The 19871-nt window shown below is 52.4% G+C and overlaps 1 protein-coding gene across 1 annotated transcript in view; it reads right to left on the bottom strand.

The window, feature by feature from the left end:
• TAF4 (TATA-box binding protein associated factor 4) overlaps window positions 1–19871 on the bottom strand; it is a 63829-nt gene that overhangs the window by 12181 nt on the left and 31777 nt on the right. Inside the window, exons 2-14 of the mRNA XM_019637337.1 lie at window positions 16597–16763; window positions 15075–15194; window positions 12642–12761; window positions 11638–11760; window positions 10947–11036; window positions 9992–10237; window positions 7903–8050; window positions 7342–7456; window positions 5251–5420; window positions 4839–4969; window positions 3952–4077; window positions 3453–3509; window positions 2888–3007 (exon numbers count right to left, since the gene is read on the bottom strand). Coding sequence (XP_019492882.1) covers window positions 2888–3007; window positions 3453–3509; window positions 3952–4077; window positions 4839–4969; window positions 5251–5420; window positions 7342–7456; window positions 7903–8050; window positions 9992–10237; window positions 10947–11036; window positions 11638–11760; window positions 12642–12761; window positions 15075–15194; window positions 16597–16763 — 1733 coding nt within the window. The remainder of the gene's footprint in view (window positions 1–2887; window positions 3008–3452; window positions 3510–3951; window positions 4078–4838; window positions 4970–5250; window positions 5421–7341; window positions 7457–7902; window positions 8051–9991; window positions 10238–10946; window positions 11037–11637; window positions 11761–12641; window positions 12762–15074; window positions 15195–16596; window positions 16764–19871) is intronic.

The raw sequence follows: 19871 nt of genomic DNA, 5'->3' as shown, positions 1-19871 counted from the left end.
ACATCCTCCACAACTAGACTGAAGAACAAAACGACAGCAACTTGTCTGTTCCCCTTCCCCCAATTCCCCAGCACTGTTCCCATCCCCCCAATTCCCAAATAAAAAAAATCTTTAAAAAAAAAAAAGAACACAAGAGCAAATAAACACAATGACACCTTAAGAAGGAATTAAAAAGATGAAAAGAATGAAAAGTATAAAATTTTTTAAAAAGAAGAGATTTCAAGAATTCAGGTAAAGAAGGTATAACATATGAATAACAGAATCTCTGAAGAAGAAAACAAAATACAAAAAGAATATTAAAGAAAATGTCCCTGAATAAGAAAAGATTTGGAACTGCATGTTGAAAGAACACGCCCATACTGAGAATGCCCACCCAGAATAATCAATGCCAAGTAAAATAAAGGCTTTATAGAAAAGACTTCTTTGGGCATCTTTGGGCAAAAAAAAACCAAAACACATGACATATAAGAGAAATACAGCTATCATCAGACGGACAGCAACACTTTACCCTAGGAAAAAGTATCTAGAAACACAGGTAAGATTCTCAAGGAACGAAAACGTGAGCCAAGGATTTTATAGCTGTCAAAACTGACCTTCCAGTGAAAAGGGCACAAATGGTTATCAACATGCGAGAATTTAGGGAACACGCCCCCGTGAACCATTCCACAAGCATCTGGTAGAGAATGAGATTTGGAAAACCAAAACAACTAAACAGATGTCAACATACAGACTAGTCATTAGTACTAAACACAGTTACTGATGGACCTAAGATTAATGGAGGGCTAAAGCGAAAGAGCAGACTACGTAACAGCTATATCATGTATTAGCTCTACATAAACAGGCGCATGGGCATGAAATGATTCTAGTCCTCACCAGAGTCCAGCCTGCCTGAGAGGACAGACCTCGTTCACACTCCTGACATCAGCCAAGATGCCAAAAGGCCTTTCCCCAGGAGTAAGGATCACACCGCCAGATCACCTGCCAGAGTGAGACCCACCGGAACAAAGCCTAAAACCAAACCTGGACAGAGAAGGCAGTTTGCAGGTGAGTCCCACTAGATTGGAGGGGCTTCAGAAACGCCGTGGGCTTTCTACAGACCCTCACTAACACCAAAGCAAAAAACAAAGCTGAGTAGCTGAGCTGACTGCTAAACCACGAATGGCACTCTTTAGAGGAAGATGGAAATGCATGGTCTCTCCACGTAACGTGCACGATATCCAGCATTCGAAGAGCAATCACTAGATAGCAGCGGGAAGCGTGACCCATCATTCCAGGAAACGGCAGCTGACAGACACCGAGCGTGAGAGGGCCCAGACGCTGGACTTAACCAAGATATTTAGCAGCTCTTATAAACAGAGTCAAAGAATAATAGGAAAATGCGGTCTCAGTAAGTGAGCGGACAGGGAATCTCAGCAAAGAATGGAAATCCATAAAAAAGACCTGAAAGGAAATCCTAGAACAACAAAATACATTAGCAAATGAAAATGTCACTGGAGGGGCTTAACAGCTGATGAGATCCTAGAACTCCACGTGGTCAGGGAACTGGAGGGGGAAACAGAAGAAATTATCCATTCTGAGGAAAGGTCTAATATACATGTAATTGGGAGTCCCCATAGAAAAAAGTAAGACTGGACAGAAAAGAATTTTGAAGAAATAAAGGCCAAAATATTCCAAATTTGAGGGAAAATACTGACCTAGAGCTCTAAGAACCCCAAGCAGACTAAATGTCAAGAGAACCAAGTCTACACACAACACAGACAACCCTCTAAGAACTAAGATGATAAGCTCAAAACAGGCAGAGAAGTGAGACCTGGTACATACAGGGAACAGGGGAAAAAACGAAGTCTTTACTCTCTGCCGCCGGGAGCCAGAAGACAGTGGAAAGACAGCTCTAAGAAGCAGAAATACGGTCACTCATTAATAGCGCCTATCAGTTTTAAGAATAAGTTTTACAATTCTGAAAAACACACTGGGAAGTCTCCTTTCTCCTTTTGTGATCTGGAGCATGGCATTAGAACAGGAATTTCCTTAGAAACGTGAAGAAGACCAGCGGTAAAACAGAGGGGTTCAAGGAATAGAGAGACAATGAAAAGGACAACTAGCTCTTGGATTCACTTATCCCTTTTAGTCTGTTATTCTAGAAAATTAAATGATATACATCTGGATTTGCTTGGCTTATTCAACAAGTAGGAGAAATTAAATCTTTAAAAAAAGAATTGAAAAACAAAAACCATCAACCCAGAAGTTCATATTCAGGGGAAATATCATTCAGACCTGAGGGTGAAATACAACCATTTTCAAGTAAACAAAAGCGGACAGAATCCATCGTCAACAGGATGCACCGTAAGAAAAACGCTGTCCTTCAAGCCAAAGGGGAACAAATGCTGCTGATGGCAATGTGGACCCTGAGCAGGGGGCGAAGAACTCCAGGGATGGTACGGAAGGAGGTACACATGAAAGACGATGCCTGCTCTTCCTGTAATTTAGTTAAAAACAACTGACATCCTTAAAGGTTGGGTTTATACCTACATGTAAAGATATGACAACAAACAAAGCAGGAAACTAACAAGTTTGGACAAATACAAACCGATACCAAGTCCTTTCCTTTGTGCTAGGAATCACCCATGCTCCTACGGCTCATCTCCTGTCCACTGCTCAGTAATAAGGGTTACCCCACGGAGGTCATTCCTCTGACAGGTATCATCTCCCCATACCTTTTCAAAGTCAGTCTAAACTGCACCACATTAAACCATGGCGACTGACCTTCTGTGACACTCACAAATAAGTAGACTTGAATTTAAAGTACTGCACGCTCGCGTGTGTGCAGCTGCCTGAGGAGGTTAGCTGGGCAAGGCCCCCGCCCCTCAGGGCCCACGACGCTCTGTACCTCTGTCCCCGACCCCGGTCCTGGAGAGTCCACTTTCCTCTTCTTCCTGGGCCCGATGGCGGCCAGCGCTGTGAGGTTGGCGTCGCGCTGCCTCATCTGTGCCAATTCCTGCTGCTGCATCTTAGTTTTGAAAAGGAAAGAAGGACTGTCATTTCATGCACATTTCTCGCTCACTACAAAAGTAATAAAAATACAGACACCAAAGCGTTTTCTGAAATTTTCTAAATTAAAGTTTCTTTAATGTTTTGACTTTTAACTGTAAGCATATCACGCAATCAGAAAAATAATAAAGTGACAGATGCTCATCTTAAAAAGCTCAGAAAATATGAACAAATTTTAAAAGTATAGACTAACTGCACCCAAAGAAAAATTACCATTAATTTAAAGCACGACACAAATGACACTGGAAAATACCTTGGCAAACATTTTAAGTAGCTACAGAAGTGCCGCGGTACGCAAATACCGTCACTTTCTTCACCTTCCTCTCTCGTTGGCAGTTTCGGTTGGATTCACGTGTGTTTTCAAGTGTGGAGTGAGCACCCACTGACCGCAAAAGCCCTCTTACCTCTTTTGCCTTCTGTTTCAACCTTAATTGTTCTGGATCTTCTTGTCTGGACCGAGACTATTTTCCGAAGAGATTAAAAAAAAAGAAGAAGAAGTTATGACATAAATGCTTATCGTCTAACAAATATGTTATCTTATTCACTGTATAATAAGATCTAGATCATGACAGAAGGCATATTACATTTCTGAAGTGCTTAAAGCCAATAGATGAACATTTAGGCTGCGCGTCACGGAGAACGGACCTAAGAACTAAGATGCGGTCTCAGACACGCCTGCCAGCTGCAGGGTCTGACCTGATGGGACACGGACGGGTGCCAGGATGGCCCGAGGGCTCAGGACTCAGCTGGGTCCTGCCCCACGCGCCACGGCTGCCAAGGCCTCGTGCCCCAGCTCCACCCCCACGCCTGTCCCGTGGCCAGCAGCCCAAAACCCCGAGGATGTCTGTGGGTACCCAGGACAGGAGGTGGGGGGACACTCCAACCAGAAGTATAAACACTTGCCTTTGCTGCCCGCATTAAGATTTCTCTTTCCTGCTCGTCTTTCCTCTGTTTTTCGATTTGGTCAAGCTGCTCAAAAAATTTGAGCTGAGCCCGGACATCACTTGCCTGCTCATATCTGTCATCATCCTACAAAAAAAGGTAAAAATCCTGTTTGTCATCAGTCTGGGAACCCAGCTGGTCAGTATGTGCATCGCCTTCAGTCCAGTTCCCACAGCACCACCAGCACCACCGAGCAGACCCGAGCCCGCCCTCTCACGTCCAGCCGGGTCCTGCATCTGAGGCACTCAGCACAGTAACATGCAGAGAGGAGCTCAGGCGAGCTACCCTGTGGCTCATTTTATGCATTTTGATGTTTGACTTTTTTTAAAGCAACATCTAAAGTTTTTCATAGTAACATACATGTTTTTAAAGCAAAATGGCTCCTTGCTTTTAACTGCTGCTCAGAAGGCGCTGTAGCCCGGGCATGAGCGGTGCCTGCCTGTCATGCCTGCCCACTCCTGTTGCCCAGCAGTGCCCTGCAGAACAGCACTCAGGACTGGGGGGGGGGGGGGGCCAGAAAGATGCCGCTGTGGGAGGCCGGGCCTCTGGTGCAGGTGACCCTCCACGAAATAAAATGGGGCAATCTGGGGTCATGGTCTCCAAAGCTGAACAGGTCACCTCCGCCTCAGCCCCAGCTGCCCTACCCTTCCTCCCCCAGCTAAGGAGGATGCAGCATCTGAGAACACCAGGCGGCTAAAATAAGTGGAATCTTCCCCCAATCTAGATCTGTGGAAAACTCAGAAGGAGCTGACACTTGGGCCGCCCCAGGTCTGGATATAGGGACAAGGCCTCAGGCGCGCCACTTGGGGATCATGGGCAGGTCCCTCTTCAGGGAAACAGCACATTACCTTATAGGAGAAGTTCTTTTGCTGAGCCGTTTCTGATATTTTTTCTACGAGGTTCTGCAGCCTCTGTTGCGTGGCGTGTGATACGTAACTCACCACGTCTGGGTGTAACTCCGTTATGCCGTGTTTCTTACCTGGGGGCAGCCAACATGTCAAGCGTGTAAGTGGTCCTCTTTCTCACGACCTTGCTGGGTCCCCCAGCTACTGCTCTACGCAGCCTCAGGGCAGCCTAGGAGGCTCCCAGACAGAGAACCACCATCACCACCACCACCACGTGCAAGGTATGACACGGGCAAGGCATGCAGTAGGGAGCTACTGACAGGGGCAGCCTGGCCCTCAGCATTCAAGTCGCAGTGCCCAGCAAGCCCGCACATGGACATAGAGCCCTGGCCACAGCCAGGAAGCATGGACATACCTATTTCTAGTATTCGTCTCTGCAAAGGTGCCGGGAGGAGGAAGGTCTCGTCCTTACAGGACCGCGTGAGGGTGCCCACGAGCTCAGAGTTTGTGGCTAATATTCTTGCACTTTCTTCCGACAGGTTTACTCCAGCCATCGACGCAACATCGTTAATGTCATCGTCGTCCCTTCAGAAAAGAAGAAGAAAGGAAAAGAGGGTTCTAGAAGAAAAGCAGGAGGCACATTCAGGTAGTCCCAACTTAGAGGAAAATAAACAGAAAGGTAGGGGACCCCCTGTGGGAAGCGCAGCTGTCTCCCCCAGGCGTGCGCCCCGCACTGTGCTGTCGTCACCTGAAGGAGAAAGCCTAGTGGTCTTCCTTGAAACTGAGTCTGGTGTTTTAAAGGGAGACCTGCTGGGGGCTGAAGCGGAACAGGAGTCTTTGCACATGGACGGATGTGCGCAGAGGGTTCCGCCAGTCAATGACAAGTTCAGACAGCAAAACCCAACGCTCTACTCCTGGTTTCACAGAGTTCCTCCAAGTGGAACCCTCCCTTTTTTAAAATCACAGAGCATTAACTGATCTTTACAATAATCACAAACTCTCAGGAAAGCTGGAGTATAGTACGAGGAACTTCCTTCCTGAATCACTCGAGGGTGAGCTGGCCATCTGACACCCACATGGGACCACTGCAGTGTGTTCCCTGCGACAAGGGCATTCCCGACAGATCGGGGCAACCTTGGAGACCAGCCTCCCGCCACGCTCCATGGCCACCAGCCGTGCTCAGGCCCCTCCCAGTCTGGCTGCCTATCCTGGTAGCATCCTCCACACCAATTCAGAATCACATGCTGTATTTTGCTGCCGTTTCTATTCAGCTTCCGGGCCTGGAATGTTCCGCAGCCTTTTCCTGACTCTTGTGCCCTTGACACTTAGAAGGTCACAAGGCCAGTTTTCCGCAGCATGTCCTTGTTTTCCATCTGAGACTGACTCCCCTTGTGACAAGATGTGTGGATGTGGCCTCATTCGCCACCTCCTGCAGGAGCTGCATTTTGCTGGTCCCTTACTGAGCTGCACTCTGAGCGCCAGCGCCGTGGGCAGGTACCCCGCCCGGCTTCCCGACAATCAGGGCGCTCCCACCCCACTGCGGTCAGTGAGGATATGTGTGCGAGCACACACACCCCACTCCTCATGAACTATCGGTTTATCCATTTCTATGGGCTCATGGTTTCCTGTCCTAGCCGTGGGTACAGCCTCTTACGACCGATGTGGCCCGCAGAAGGCAAGCCACTCCAGCTGACTTCCGGGAGCTCTGGCAAGTGCCCGTCCATCCTGAGCGCTGCTTTCTGACCTGACAAAAAGGTGCGCTAGGCTCGCCTTGCGCTCTCCTGACACCGGCCCAGGAATCAGCCTTTCCCAGGTGCCCTGGCCACTGCGGGGAAACTGTGAGAAGATGAGCGCCAGGCATGCTCGCTGCTACGGGCTGTCACTGACTCTCCATCCGCAGTAGACACGTCTATCTAACCACTGAGCACGCGCTCTCATCGCCATTGCAGCCCGACACCACGGCCTTCACTCCAGCACACTGGTTCTGTGCCTCTCATTCCCCTCCCTTCCTGGCCAGGCAGGAGCTGAGGCTTCCGGCCTTCGCTCACTTACTCTTCTGACCTGAGGTGGACACACTTCCTGTCTACAGCACCCGCCCCCTCCCGCCCCCCAGGGGCTGGCCTCCTCACCCAGCTCGAGCCACCATGGCTCAGCACTGCCTACACCTACGCTGTTCCAGCTGCCTAACGGCTTTGGGAAGAAGCATCTGGGAAGGGAAGGTCCCGCGAAAGCCTCCTGAAACACGCACTTTCCTGCTGCTTTGTCATAAGGAAAGTCATCACGGCGGCCCTTTCTACTGAAATGTCCCCGACACCCAAGTCCTCAACTATGACGAGGCTCGGACTGGCTGCACATCAAGAGACCCAAGTGCAGCATTTCTGAAGGTTCTGAACTTGACAGTCTACAGTATGGTTGGGATGCTCTCAGATACTGGGCTGTAGCAAAAAAACACAGACTTTCCATTACTTCACACAGACGGTCAGCCCGTCTGCAGTTCCTTCCTTACCGAAATGAGCCTCCCCCAGGCTCCTTGAGTTTATTTTTCTGTGCAGCAGCTGCCTGGGCCGAGACAGCAGAAAGAGCTTTGGTTCCGGGTAACACGGCAGGTTTCACCACAGGGACTGCAAAACGAGAGACACGGGTATGTCCACCAGCATACCTGTTACGTGCGCTGTGCTCCGTTCACAATGGGGCCGCTGGGCTTTGCCGAGAGGGACGCCGCTTCAGTGCGTGAGGGGCCCGAGGAAGAGCTGCCCCCCACCCACCACAGTCAAGCTCTCATGAACGTGAGCTTGCTAACCCAAAAGTGCGGCTAATAGTGTCCGTGCACCTCTCGTCAAGCTATGGCTCTCGCCAAGGAATGGCGCCTGACAGAGAAATCTGCAGTGTTGAATGTAGGTGTAAGGGTGAAAACCACACTGACAGGGATCAGGGCTGGCGACACTGAGCCGTCCACTTCAGTGGGCTCAGGCGCTACGTTTGGTTATGTGTATTCCATCCAGCACAAGAAAAAGGGAGAAGCCAAGACTGCCCGGTGCATGGCCCTGGGGCGGACGCAGGCCCTCACCTGGCTGCAGCTGGCTGAGCTGGACCTGCTGGGGTGCCGTGAGCACAATGCGGCTGTGAGGCTGCCGGAGGGCCACCATGGGCGTCTGCGTCAGCGCCACTTGCGGGGGCCGGATCAGTGCTCCAGGCTTGGGCGGCTGCTGGATCACCTGGAGCAGAGCCCACAGCCCTCGTGAACACACCCCGTCCTGGGAGCTGCCAGCACTCCACCCCAGACGCCCCTTGCCCTGACCTGGGGCAGGGCGACCCCAATAGGACTAGGAAACCCACCTCAAGCCCCACAACCAAAGCCAACTCTTCAGGGCAGATATGCTACGTGGACGCTGCACGTGGGGCCCTGAGCTCAGTGATCCAGGGCGAAACAGGCGACTTCTCCCCACTTAGCAGAGGGGACATGGCTGCCTGGGGCTACAGCTCAAGCCTTTTCCCCCTCCTCCACATTCTAAAAGGCAGGACAGCTTTTATGCTGGGAGGCGGTTAGACTACCTACATCCTGCCCTGAACCTGGTCCTCTAAGAAGGGCCTCTCCTACTGCGCCCCCATGTGGCCTGGGCCCCGCCCCAGCTGTGTGCCCATGGCTCTGCACTGCCCAGCCCTTCACTCCCACTACCGAGCACGCACTCATCCTTCACTGCTGCTCGTTACCTACCTGTCTACCTGTACAGGCAGCTCACCTGCTCTGACTCCTGCCTAGCTCCCCTAGCCCACACAGAGCTGTGCTCCGGAGGTTGGCAGCACTGAGTGCTCCCTGCACAGGGCCCAGAGACACTAAGACCCCTTCTAAAGCCACACAGCTACAGGCCAACGGCCTTGCCTGAAACCGCTGGGTTGGGTGTTTCGGACAAAGGTAGCCTGGGAGGTACGTTAGGGGACACTCGCAGAGTGGATGGGGCCGTGCGCTGGGATCAAGCTATTCCTGCAACAAAACCTATGAAAATTCACACTGTACAGGACAAGTGGACATCAACGCCTCAGGTGCTTCGGGTCAGGCTCTGCCGTAAACCCAGGGGAAAGCCTCCAGCCTTCGCGTCTCTACAGGTTTCAGGGACGCCGAGAACGCGCCAGACCTGGGCCGGCTGCCCGCTGCTGCCGCCACACAGAGCCCAAGACAGCCTCTGTCTGAAAACACCGATGACATCACTCACACACTACGCACGAAGGTCAAACCTTCGGGAAAAACTGGCTGCCCAGCAAGTTCTCTTCAAGAGAACCCAGTATTGCATCAATTAATCCCAGTGACTATAAAACAAGGCTGCTCTGTACTTACACAACATTAAAGCAAAAGCCAGAATAAATCTCTGCCCCCTCGAAGTGAAAAGCAGCGTGGAGCCCTGCTCTCACATGGAAACCTCGGCCCCACAGCACACACCAGCCTCCCCGCTGCCCGGTCAGCCCGCTGCCTCACCATCAATCAAGGCAGAACAAGTCAGGTTTTTACCTGAGCAGGTGAGGGAGCCCCGCATGACCCACTTGGTCATTTTACTATCATAAAATCCACTCCACAACCTACCATTAAGTATGAGGGAACCTACACTGTGTGTTTTTTATAACTATCTCTAGAAGAACAAAATCCCTTTGAAATTTTTTTAAAAGGCCACTAATCTGCCGAAGGGAACAAAGATGTCCTTTCTGCAGCTTCAGAGTTCAGAAAACTGGATCCAAACTGTCAATGAATGAGCGGTAGCTTCAGCTCGTGAGAATCACCGGGGCCCAAGCCTGGATGCAGAGCTGGGACCTACGCCGAGAAACAGGGGCTCGCCAGCCGCCTGACAGGTCAGCTCCAAGCACCCATGGTCTGTTTCCTACATCTGGGTCGCTGCTCCTAATCGAAGATGACATCCAGCTAAGAGTCACTACAAACACACCAAGTTCGTGTAAACCACGAACACCCTGAAACGATACAGGCAAAGGATGTGTGGTGGGTGAAAGCCACCATGCTGCCCTTTACTGAAAGGGGTTTCAGACCTGCAGGCCTCAACGCTGGGCTAACTACTCAGGCTAACACCCAAGCCGGCTCCTGGCAGGCACCTCTCCTGAGCCAAGAGACGGGTAGGTGGGCAGGGGAGTGACGCGGGCTCTCGCCTGCATACCAGCGACGTGGGCTGCCCCTGCTTGCCAACGCCAACCTGTGTGGGCTGCGTGAGGCTGATGACAGGGGGCTGGAGGGCGCTGGTCACGGTGGCCGCCGTCTTCCCAGCCGTGCGCTGGACGGAGCTGCTCAGCACCACAGCCGTGAGCGCAGTGCTAGCCTGCGAGGCGGGCGGCTGCTGCTGCTGGCTCTGCTGGATGAAGGCTGCGGAGTCAGGGGTCAGCTGTCTCAAGGCCGGCAAGCTCCTCTGGGCAGAAAAGACACAGCATTGGCGGGCGGCACCGGCACCAGGCTCCATTCTCCCAAACTCAGACACATTCTTCCCTGGGCAAAGTTCTCAAGCTAAAGAGCACAGGCTGCAGAGCCTTAAGGAGATGTCTCTGATGGCAGGTGTCCACACACATGCACCCATCACACTCACACACATCCATCGAACATGCCCGTCACACACACCCATCACACTCACATACTCGCTCACGCTCATACACATACCCATCACACACACACACACACACACCTCTCACAGGCACACATACATACTCACACACCCATCACACACAGACATATACACACACCCATCACACACACCATCACTCACGAGGATTACTCTCAATAAGAAAAAGCGGTATTTCTGAAGTGCTCTTAAGACTATTATGGCATCGGAGATTGTCTAAGGGGGAGCACTGGGTCCTCGCTCAGGTGAGCTCCCCATCAGCCTTCACTCACAGACCACCCTGCAGGTTCGCCCTGTGCTTAAGGAGCGTGACACAGCCAACTGGCCACAGTGTCGGGGGTCTCATAACTCCCAGAAAAGTCTCTGAAGAGAAAACTAGATGTTCTGTTGCAGGGCGCTGTCCTTTCAAACACATCTGTGACAGCTGTGAAGCCCACTCCTCCCTTGGACAAGCCCGCCCCCATGCATGCAGGCACATGGTGCCAGGCGGCTTCACAATTACCTTCAGGAAAGGCACAAGGTAAGGTTGAGGTGAAGAATTAAGTTCTCGGTATAACCTACTAGTGAAATCTTCTGCTTCGATTTTTCCATCCTTAAAAATAAAATTCACATTGAAATTCCTCCACGAATAAAAGTTCACACACACATCTCTTCACTCGGCATCACTCTGGTCTCGTATTCCATGATCAGCTGTTCCCTCTGCCAGGTCTGGTGTTGGACAGAGGTGACAGGAAAGTGAGCGTGCTGCGTGTTTTGGCCGACACAGGTGTCCTAGGTGTGCAGCTGGACGCTCACCTGGCCCTTCCTGTGGAGCCGGCCGGTGGCCGTGCCTGCGCCTGGGAGGCTTACTGCTCTGCCTCTCGTCCCCTTCACCCAGCTGTCACTCAATGCTCACCAAGCTCCCTACGTGCCAAGCACTTTGCTAGGAGCCAGGCTAGCCTGAAGGTGGCCTCATTATCCAAGTCAGAGCTGCAAGCACAGATGCACAGGGCAGCACTGATGGGGGCCAGGGACCCCTTCACTCAAACACAACACCACAGACACCACTAAGACCCCGAGCCCCGGGGGGAAGCCCTGAACAGGGAGGGAGGGCTCTGCGGGCTTTCCCCGCCTACGGCCGTGCGCAGGCGCCCTGGCCTTCCCACATGTCAGTCAGAAATGCACCAAGGCCAAGAGCCCAGTGAAGCCCTTACCAGCAGGTGCTGCACCAGCTCTTTCACATTAGCCGCTGTCTCTGTGGACTGTTTACCCGATGACGCCAGTTTGATTAATGTAGATAGAAAATTTTTACATTTCTTCACGTTTTCCATAGTTTCCTGCAGTCAAGTTAAAAAGATATAAATGAAGTCTTAAAAAGCAGACTTTCATCATAGCTTTGGGTTTAACTAAGATATGAATATAAGAAATGTGTATTTCTTCTCTAAACGTCTTTCAAGAAAATGCAGTAACTGTCCTGGCCTGCTGAGGGGGTGCAAACCAGGACATGTGCCCCAGGGCCCATCTGACCACACAAATCGACAAGCCGACCCAAGGTTTACACCTCACTCAGTCCAGCAACTTCTCTTCTAGGAATGCAGCTAAGTCAACAATCCCAAAGTGAAAAGGTGAAGCTCTAAGATATTCATCATAATGTTGGCTATCAGGAAGAAACGCTACCTGCATCTATCTAAACACACAATAAAAGGAATTAAATTGTGACACTGCTACTAAAGATGGTGAAAAATACAAAGAAACGGGAAAAAGCCATAAATAAAGTATGATCCCACTAATTCAAAGATTTATAAACATGCAGGGAAACTACTGGAAGAAGAAACAGAAATGGATGACAGTGCTGCTCTACAGACCGCAGCTTTGTGCAGCCCACGTGTTACTTGTTCAAACACCACTGTTTGGGCCTTATTACCACAGACTTCTTTCTGTAGGGCCCAAAAGCCCCGGGCAGGAATATGGGGTCCTTTCTGCCACCCAGGGGCCTCTGCCCTCAGACCCCACTTCACAGGGCCATGCAGACTGCAATGCACTCATGTGTCTGGGGCTGCAGCTCCCCCAGGCTGGCTGGTGCTCTGAGGCGGCACGGACGAGACACATGGCCCCAAACAGCTCCGGGGCCTTGGAGGGAAGGGAGGTGGCGGTGTGGGGCAAACATGGACCCTGCTGCCCAGGGAGGGCCCGAGGGGTGCAGCAAGGCAGAACTCACCGTGGCAGCTGTGGAGGTGGTGGTGGCCCCTGGGACCGTTCTCTGAGGTGTCCCCGTCTGAACAGCCGTTGCCGTCCCAAGTGAGGTTGTCTGGGCAGTGCCACCCAGAACAAGCTGAGGCTGCAAGAGTCCAAAACATGAAGTGAACAGAGGCTCCGGGGAGATAGCCTTCACCCCCTGAGGCGAACAGGGCCCCATGAGCCAGTGTGTGCAGGCGGGACAGGCACCCCGGGCGGAACCCTCAGGACCCACGACAGATGGCCTGAGCGCAGAGGCCTGACACCTGAGGGGGCAGTGAAGCCAATGGCTGGAAACAGCCCAACTGTCAAAAGTCCACCCTGAAACTCACACGGTGACCAGTGCAAGTCATCTTTTAACAACCAAACTGGATCCCATCGGAAAGTAAAAGAACCAAACAGAGAAACTACAGCTACAAATGCCACTGTCTGGTCTGTACAGAGAGCCTGGTGACAAGAGGCCAGGACTTCACCTGCAGTTAGCCCTCGTACAGGGTGGCACCGGGATAACAGGAGAGTGGGGGGCCCCAGGCCTTTCCTTGCTCTCCCAGAGCGAGTCTGATCACAGGACACATGAAAGAGGGTTTTCGGAGCGATGTGAGAAATGGATGCGAGTGGGCTAGTCAGAGGGCCACTTGCTGAACAATGACCGGCCAGCGTGTCTGCTCCACAGCACAGTCATGACACAGACATTTACTGGTTTTTCCTAATCAGTCCTTCACCAAGTTATAAATCTAGCTTTCAGACTTTTCGCTCCAATTTTCTAAACGTTCCTTTCTCACAACTTCTGAAAGTAGGGGGCAGCGTACACCCTAAGCCCACTGTGAGCCATGGCAGCCACAACCTGTACCAACCCCTCCGGGGCTCTCAGGCATCCCAGGGACTCCAGGCTGCTGTGAGCCGGGAGAGGTAATGGGCTTTTTCTTTATAATCTGTGTCTTCTTTACTTGTGACACTTTCTAGTTACTCTTATAAACAGAAAATATCAAATAAAATCTCACAGGAAGAAAACAAAGAGCCAAGCCGAGCCACTATGTCTCAGCAGGGAGGGGACGGTCCGTGCAGAGCCGTCCAGGGCGCACCTCACCCTCCGGGAATTTCCTTCACGTTGAAATCTGTTCCCACGTTGAGTCCTGCTGGCCCAACAAATTCATACTTCACCTGGACGACAAGACGTCCACCTATCGGGTAAATTTACCTTCCACTCACTCTGAGGCAAAGCCTACTGTAAGCTTCACCGCCTTCTCAGAAAACGCCTTCCACTACAACTGGAATTCAGATGGGGTGTGCCCGCTGCACTGAAGTTGGGGCTCAAGCCTGCGGCCCAGGAAAGTCCCGATCGCCTGGGCGCACCCCCGACATGTGCAGAGGACCTCGGCTCTGGCTCACTCACTGGGTCTGAACTGCTCTTCCACTGGCTCTAACTTAAACAGCACTGCCACCCACTGCAGACGAGATCCAGTCAGGGGAGAGAGCCCAGTGCTGGGCTGCTCGGGGGCCCTCTGCCCACCAGCTGTCCCGCACCACCTCATTTGGAAGACGGGAACATCGCCAGCCACGCAGTGCTGCAGTGGGGACACATACAGATCAGCAACACGTCAGAGCAGAGCCCTGGCCCAAGCAGATGCGTGATAAAACGTGGCCAATGCTGTAAAACCTGCATTTACGACGGATGCTCATAACACTGCAACCCCAGGAACAGCTCTGAGCCACTGTGCTCTGGCTGCTCTGACCTGGCTGCCCAGAGCAGGCCACTTCCCTGCTCTGCACACGAAGGGGCCAGCCGAGCCAGGACGCAGCCTCTCCTGGGCTTTTCCAGCCCAGAGGCTGAGCTGTCAGGAGCGCCAAACCGCCGAGAGGTCAGCACCTGCTCCAGTCCCACAGCTCACACACTGTGCAAAATCAAACAACCAAACACACACACCAGCCCCCCAGGGGGTCATTACTGGCGAGGACACGGCCGCAGGCGGCCGCGCTGGCTGAGGGCGAGAGCAAGTCCGAAAGCCCGCACACGTCACTCGTCAACGCTCACCAAGAAGAGGGTGAGAGCCACACAAACTAACGCACATCAAAAGGAAGGTCTGGAACTGATGCTCAAACGAGAGCTGCCATCGCCATAGGACACTTGCGGGGGACAGGTACACACACAAACTCTCCTGCTCCAAAGACGCTTTACAGTCAAGTATTAACAGGCGATGTTTTTAATAAGACTTCTGGCACACAGGAAGGTTTTAGAAGTGCTACTGGTGCTAAGCCCCGTGAGGCTTTACAGAGAAGGAACCCTGACCTACTGTGTTGGCAGAGAAAAAAACGCTTTCTTCAAGACGGCCTTCCTGCCACAACTCGGCCTCGCACCCCATACCCAAGCTCGGGAGGCCGTGTCTGCGTCAGGGCGCAGCGCCAAGCCCCGGCTCACCTGCACTCCGGGCGAGCGCTGTAACGCCGTGGTGGGCTGTACCGTCGTCTGGGCCTGAGACACTTGTTTAATTATGGTCGTTGGGGTCACCTGCCGTGCAATAATAGGGGTCCCAGGTGCCTGGAAAACAAGTGAGAGTCATCTAAAGGAGCGACAAGTGGAAGGAATTCCCCGCCGCCCAGGGCACCCCGAAACCAATCCTTTCATAGAGAACTGAATACTCAAGTGAGTCTACAGTTTATTCACCATGTTCACTGAGGCCCCCTAATTCTAAACCTTTCTTACCAAAGGGTAGGATCGAAATCTTCATACACGATAATAAAAACACCATTAACTTCTATGTCAAAGCCTACCAAACCTGGTCTTCAAAGAATGTCATGTATCTGGGAAATCGGGCCCCGTGTGGATTTCTTGTGATCTTGTTGACAAGCACTAAAAAAGTGATGAAGGCAGTAGGAAGCACATGTCCCCTGGGTCTAAAGACCAGTCACAGTGCTGCAGACGGCAGACGAGGGAGGAAAGGCAGCAGTGGCCCAGGGGGCCCACTGAGCCTCAGTCCCGATGGAAAGGTGGCTTGAGTCCTGAGCAAGGTAACGTTCAAGTTGGTTTGAAAGGAAACTGACAGCAAAATGCTGACAGCCAGATGGTGATACGCACAACCGACAGCTAAAGTGAAAGCACGGACACCTTACTTACAGCTGCATTGTACTGAACAGAACGCTACAGGCCTTGGAATCTCTGTTCTGAGCTGTTTCAGAGACTCAGTAAAGGGGGCACTTTGTGAGTCCCCCAGCACAGACGTGCCCTCCCCCTACAGAGCAGGGGCACCAACACCAGAGGGAACGCAGCTGAAATCACAGGAGAAAGGCATTTTCAAGAGCTGTCTAGTCTCCACTTTACTTACTAACCAGCCAACTCGCTCAGAACAGCAGAATGACAGCACCAGACACAAAAGCATCAGCAGACAGGGTAGAAACAGGGAACGTGCTGGCACGTGCCCACATGGAAATCCTGACATGGACAAGGAGCGCCGAACACTGGGAGGGCGAGTCCCAGCACGTTGCTTCACCATCAGAACCTGTCCTCCTGCCATAATCTCAGGGGTCAGGGCGGTCACCCCTCAAGGCTTAAATACCTGTGTGTGGGGGGAGGGGAAGATACTATTTCACATAATCTTGTAAAGTTCTTACGTGCCTCCCTGATAATAATAGCTAACACTTACTCAGTGTTTACTGTTCCACTATTCTTAGCACTTTAAGTCTTAACTCAGTCCTTTGTAACAGCCCTGTGAGATAAGCACTCCTCGACTCTCCACTTTGCAGAAGAGGAAACTGAGGCACAGAAAGGTGAAGTCCCAGGAGAGAAGGGCAGGGGCCGGGATGGAGTGTCGGGGTGCGTGGGCTCAGAGCTGGCTCCTCCGAGCAGGGTAGCCCTTGACACCAGAGTCAGCGACCCCGCGGTGGACGGCAGGACACTGCCAGACTGCCCAAGTGGGCATGGTGGGGCGCAGGCATGCACTCACCTGTACGGTGGAGATCTGGACGGGAGGGGCACTTGTGGGGGTTGCAGGGCGGGGCGCCATGGTGGTCTGAGGCTGGGCCTGGGCGTGGGCCTGGGCCTGCATCTGGGCCAAGGCCTGCTGAGGAATCATTAACAACTGCCCATTCTCGCTGCGCACGAGGACCATACCTGGGGGACAAAGGACACCTGGCATCAGGAACGCACCCCACCCCAGAGCCCAGGAAGCACCAGCTCTACCAGGGAAACCTGACGGCTCTGACAAGAGAGGAGGAGAAGTGGTAAAACACAGGTCACTGGATATTCAGTAAAGAGGGTACCGTGATGGGACGCACGCACTGCCCAGTAAAGATAGCATGCAGGGGGCCGGCCGACAGGCGCGTTGGTTAGGAGCTGGCTTGGGACGCCAGCTCTGAGCAGCAGGGCCCTGGTTCAGATCCCACATGAGGGCCAATGACGCTGCGCCCTCTACAGCTAAGATGGTGAACAACAGCTCGACCTGGAGCTGGGCTGCCATGAGTCGCTGGCGATGGCGTAGGCTGTGGTACTACTGTGCATGGCCAGCAGCAGGAGTGAGCTTTTGTGAGCTGCCTTGAGCAGCCGTCCAATGGCTGGCGAGTGATTGCCTAACCTGGGAAGAGCGCAATGATAATACCAACATGGGCCAGTGAAGTGACATCCTCCACAACTAGACTGAAGAACAAAAGGACAGCAACTTGTTTGTTCCTCTTCCCCGATTCCCCAACACTGTTCCCTCCCCCAATTCCCTAATAAAATCTTTTTTAAAAAAATGGCATGCAGGACAAGGAACGTGAAGGGTGTTCTTCAAGGAATTCAAATAGCACTTGAGCCTTCCTTTGGTAAGCCAGGCAGCAGAGCTTCTGCAAGCCACCCTTCTGCCCCACAGCCACCCCATGCTGGCCTGCAGGGCCACGCACCCACTCTCCAGATGAGGAAGCCGAGCACAGGGCCACCGAGGGCCTGGCAGAGTCCCCACACAGGCTGTGGGAGCTCATGCCACCGCTGGCTGCCTCAGGCTGCAGCGTGGGGAGAGGTCACGACTGGGGCCTCAGACCGCAGCAGCCCTGGAGCAAGGCCCCCCGGCCTGCCCCCACTCCCGTTCTCACGTGCATAGGGCAGCATGGGGCCTGAGAGAGGCAGCACTCCCCACAGCCCCACCCTGGAGTGTCCCACCTGGTGTCCTGTGAGGCCCCAAGCAAGCATTCCTTCCAGGACCCTGGCTCTCCTGGGTGTGGAGACAGCCATGCGCCCACTGAGTGGGGACCCCCACAGCACAGGCACAGGCAGGAGCCACTCACTACGTGGTGCTTGAGCTAAGTCACTAGAAAGCAAACCCATCCATCACGTTTGGCAATAATTTTAGCTTCAAAATCCAGCAACCAGTTATAACATAGATTCCATTACAAACAGTAACACAACTGTCTGACTTCACATTTAATTTTCTGCAGCACAGCGACGGCGCTGTGAGAAAGAAGACCTACAAACGCAGACCCTTCCTCCTGTGAGGCCTCGGAGCCCATGCGCAGGGAGGAGGCATCGCCACACCCGCTCTGGCCCAGCCGAGCCTCCATCCTGCCCTCAGGAGGCCTGGCAACAGTCCTCTCAGGAAGAGAAGCAAGGCTGGGGGCCGCCTGGCAGCCACCATCTCCCTCCTGGGCAGGCAGGAGCTGGAGCTCTCGGGAGCCTGTGGAGCTGCTGGGTCCTGGCCTGGCCAACCCCCATCACGACACCAAGAAACAACAGGTCTCTCGAACCACATTTATGCTCATTAAGAGAGCTTCCCTCCAAAGCATCCCTTTTAAAATAAACCACTCTGAAATTTAAAAAAATGAAACAAAACCAAAAACCAGACTGCTGCAAATAACTCACTCTGCTGAACTCTCCCCAGCCCAGGAGCTTGCTGACGCAGACAAGAGAAAGGCCTGGAAGGCTCGTCCTGGAACCCCACGTTGAGCCCCGTCCAGATGTGTGCGTGACTCCCAGGAAAGGTATGGCGGGCGAGGGGGCAGCTTGAGCTGCCACGCGGCCACCAGATTTGAGTATAGAACATCGGGGGACTGCATACCACCCAGGTAGGTCCACACTTGTGCTGGGGACCCCCCAAAAGGAAACTTGATGAACACCCCCGATGCCATCCTCTCAAAGCCACCATTCATTACACTCACTCATCTGTCTACGTGAGGACCGCCTTCCCCTTCCTCTTAAGAATTCTAGATACCCATAGTCACCAATGGCAGGACAAGGGACCAAAGGAGGCTTAGCAGTATCTACAGCTTCACACCCCAATGTCACACTTGTTAATGTGGCAGTCAATGTATACACTTTCATTATCAGATGCTCTGTTGATTAAAAAGTTGCGTCTACAGAAATTTAAAGGAATACCTAAATATTGTGAAATCACAATGCAGTTAAAATGCTAATGAAGTAGAAGTGTAAGGAAATAGATACTGTTCAATGCGCAACATGGCTGTGGTTACAACAAAAGTCAGGGAAGGAATCAGAGTCCTGCCATAAATGACCATGTGACTTCAAGCAGGGAACTTAGCCTTTCCTGCACTGAAAATATCTCAAGTAGGTATGTAAATGGATACGCAAGAGAAAGGACAGATGCCTGGATACAGGCAACGTAGGCAGCTTTAGAAACAGGGTGCTCTAACCTGACCTTAGAAACAGGGGTGCTGTAACCTGACAGGGAAATCACATGGCTCCTTAAGCAGAGGGGAAGTTAGTTTGCCCACCGCAAAGCACTGTACTGGGAGCAGAGCCTTTCTCTGGGCCTCCCGAGTTACAATGTGTCACAGTTACAATGCATCACAGTCACAGATTCCGGATTCCCACAAAAAGTTGGACACACGTGATAGCCTGGGGAGCATCAGAACACCAACAGCTGCATCAAATGCCATGTTTTAATGACATTATCACAGCTCTGGATCTTGTAAACTCTGGTTATAATCACTCATTTCAAACAGATGCACGCAAAGGCAAAGAAACATAGCTTTGTCTCAAAATGTAACAAACAAATTTTGGATAAAAGATCATGAAGAAGCAATCATCAGCATTTGCAGCCACCACAGCCTGAGGAGGTCCATCCATCCTGACTCCATCGAGGAAGGAACCCTAAGGTGGTCCACTCCCCACCTTATGGACGGGCCACCCAGGCCGGGGGTGAGTGATTCCTCCAAGAGTGCCCAGAAGCTGTGTGGGCATACCCCAGTGCCCACACACACACACTCATACACACAGACACACACACACACA

Source organism: Hipposideros armiger, unplaced genomic scaffold (assembly GCF_001890085.2).
Source record: "Hipposideros armiger isolate ML-2016 unplaced genomic scaffold, ASM189008v1 scaffold_32, whole genome shotgun sequence".
NCBI lineage: Eukaryota > Metazoa > Chordata > Mammalia > Chiroptera > Hipposideridae > Hipposideros > Hipposideros armiger.
The sequence above is the reverse complement of the archived record's forward strand: the minus strand, read 5'-3'. Positions and strand labels throughout refer to the sequence as shown.